At 46.7% G+C, this 2,955-nt stretch overlaps 1 protein-coding gene across 1 annotated transcript in view; it reads right to left on the bottom strand.

Moving 5' to 3' along the window:
• Nucleotides 1-2,955, bottom strand: part of DROSHA (drosha, ribonuclease type III) — a gene marked incomplete at its 3' end in the record, with an annotated part of 73,017 nt that overhangs the window by 67,375 nt on the left and 2,687 nt on the right. The window contains exon 2 of the mRNA XM_008590889.1: nucleotides 2,233-2,298. Coding sequence (XP_008589111.1) covers nucleotides 2,233-2,252 — 20 coding nt within the window. The remainder of the gene's footprint in view (nucleotides 1-2,232; nucleotides 2,299-2,955) is intronic.

Below are 2,955 nucleotides of genomic sequence, written 5' to 3'. Positions count from 1 at the left end.
TCCCTCGGGCCGGCCCGGTGGCACACTCGGTGGAGCGCAGCACTTGGGAGCACAGCGGCGCTCCCGCCGAGGGTTCGGATCCCATATAGAGACCGGTCTGCTCACTGGTTGAGCACGGTGCGGGAGTGACACCGAGGGTTGCGATCCCGTTGCCGGTCGCGGTGCGGGCGCGACACTGAGGCTTGCGATCCCGTTACCGGTCACGAAAAAAGACAAAAAGGAAAAAAAAAAAAGAAGAGAACTCCCTCAACCTGTTCCATCCAGCAATTCCGCAAACCTGTCTGCATCCGATGCTATCCTCTCCTGATTCTCTCCTCCTAACAAGGCCTCTCCTGCCACTCATGCTCTGAATCCTATTCCCAAACCTGTATTTGGGATTACCACCCTCCCTCTGCAAGCTTCCACCTCTCCCCATGACAACCCTTCATGCCAACATTTGGAAGTCTCAGGTCTGTTCCCACATAAAACAATTTGCATGGCCTCCAGGTCTCCCTCCACTATGCACCTTCTTTCTCCTTCCCTTCACAGCCAAATGACCCAAAAACAGTGTTATGGACTGAATGTTTGTGCTCCCCCCTCAAAATCATATGTTGAACCCCTACTCCCCAATGTGATGCTATACAGAAGTGGGGACTCTGGGAGGTAATTAGGGTTAGAGTAGATCATGAGGGTGCGGCTCTCATGATGGGATTAGTGCCCTCAAAAAAGGAGGAAGAGATGGGCAATCCCTATCTCACTCTGCCCAGTGAAGATACAGCAAGAAGGCAGCCACTTATAAGCCAGGAGGAGGACCCTCACCAAGAAACTGACCATGAAGGCACCCTGATCTCCAACTTCCAGCCTCCAGAACTGTAAGAAATAAATGCCTGTTGTTTAAACCAACCGGTCTATGGTATTTTATTATGGCAGCCCAAGCCGACTAAGACAAAAGTGTGTACATTTCCAACTCATTCTAATCTGGCTTTTAGTTTCTGCTACCACTCCAGGGAATGAAACGACCACTGCTCACCTTGTCTTGAAAACCAATGGTCATTTTCAATCACCTTACTTATCTCTGTGCAGCATTCAGTTCAGCTGCCCTCTCCCTCATGGGGGTTTTCCTTGGCTTCCTGACACAACACCCTCACTGTGTCCTTCCTACCTCTCTGGCTGTTCCTCCTGGCAGTCTCTGGTGACAATTCTGCCTCTGCTGGGGGCCTCTGACCATTTGGTCTTCCTCGGGGATCCAACCTGGGCACTCTGCTCGCTCTCTCTTCCAAGGTGACCCCGCCCACTTGTGTTGCTTCAATTATCACCCATCTGTCGATAACTCCCAAAGTTACATCTCTAGCTACCAACTTCTGAGCTCCAGTGCCTACTGGCTACCCAACCTCTCTCATTGAATGTCTCACTGACTCTGCAAATTCAATATAACATAAAGGAATCAATGATCCTCCCTTCCAAGACGACACTAGCTCTTTTCTTAGTGTTTCCTATCTCAATAAATAATACCATTCATTGGTTCTCAAAACATACACTAGGAAACCATCTGACAACTTTTCCCCCCTCACCCCCTTTAGGATGGTGAGGAAATTTTTATTTAAAAAATTCCTATCATTTATGTGTCAACTATACCTTAATTTAAAAAATATTTAAAATAAATAAAAATTCCTATCATTCCTGCTTTGTAAGTACTTGAATTCATCCACTTCACAGCATCACCTCTTGCCTGGCTACTCTGATGATACCCTTACTGGCCTTTCTGCAACCACTACCACTGACCCCAGGCCTTCCTTGGGTTCCCTGCTCTCCAAATACTGTGTTGCTTCTTGGCAGGCCGTAAAGTAATTACAACCCACCAACTAATTATATAAATTCACCTTAAGTGTCTACCTGCACACCCCAGGCCTTCCTTGGGTTCCCTGCTCTCCAAATACTGTGTTGCTTCTTGGCAGTCCGTAAAGTAATTACAACCCACCAACTAATTATATAAATTCACCTTAAGTGTCTACCTGCACCTCAGAACTGCAAGCTCCATCAAGGCAGCACTCTGGGATGTCTCACTAACTGTTCTGGTCTGGGTTCCTAGCCCTGTGCATGGCCCTCTGTCCTGCTGTGCCCACTGTTGAAAGAGTGAGCACATTTTCCCTCTCGCCGCATATCTAACTCCTTCTTACCCTCTATGGCCCAGCACCAGCGTCTGTTCCTCTCTCTGTTCTCCCCAACTACTGCCGCTCCTATCACACCACTCACCATGTATTGCCCTGCATCATGATGTACTGTCTGGATATGTCACATCTTCCACAGAGAATGTAAGCTCTAAGGACAGGAAAAATAAAATATAAATAAACATGTTTCCCAAACTGCCAATGCTATAAAATATTTCTGTAGTTACCTTAAAATCAATTTTGCACTCTCCAATGCACTTAGCCTACTAACTAAATTAAAAGCATGTTGAACTGCATTAAAGTTTCCAATCAAATTTTAAGATGTTCTTGTTATTTCTCTTGCTGACTCAAAACTATCAGCTCAAAAAACCGAAAACGTTCGGCATATCTCATGTGTAATTTGCTAAAAGATCGAGGGAAAAAATCATTTCCCCTCTCCCTCTCCATACTCTAGTTTCCTTTATTGTAAAAACATGTAGGCATGGATCAAACACAAAAGTCACAGTGAGACAAGCATTCAAATTCAAACATAGGGGCCGGCCCGGTGGCAGCAGCGGCGCTCCCGCTGAGGGTTCGGATCCCACATACAGACCGGTTCCCGCTCACTGGCTGAGCGAGGTGCGGGTGCAGCACTGAGGGTTGCAATCCCATTGCCGGTCCCGGTCCGGTACGGGCGCAACCCTCAGGGGTGCGATCCGTTGCCGGGCACGGAAAAAAACAAAAAAAAAAAAAAAAAAAAAATTCAAAAAAAACCAAAAACCAAAACCTTGTTAAAAAAACAGTTATGATCCTTGATTTTCATTCCCAG

Source organism: Galeopterus variegatus, unplaced genomic scaffold (genome assembly GCF_000696425.1).
Source record: "Galeopterus variegatus unplaced genomic scaffold, G_variegatus-3.0.2 Scaffold6432, whole genome shotgun sequence".
NCBI lineage: Eukaryota > Metazoa > Chordata > Mammalia > Dermoptera > Cynocephalidae > Galeopterus > Galeopterus variegatus.
This window is presented reverse-complemented; position numbering and strand designations above follow the sequence as displayed.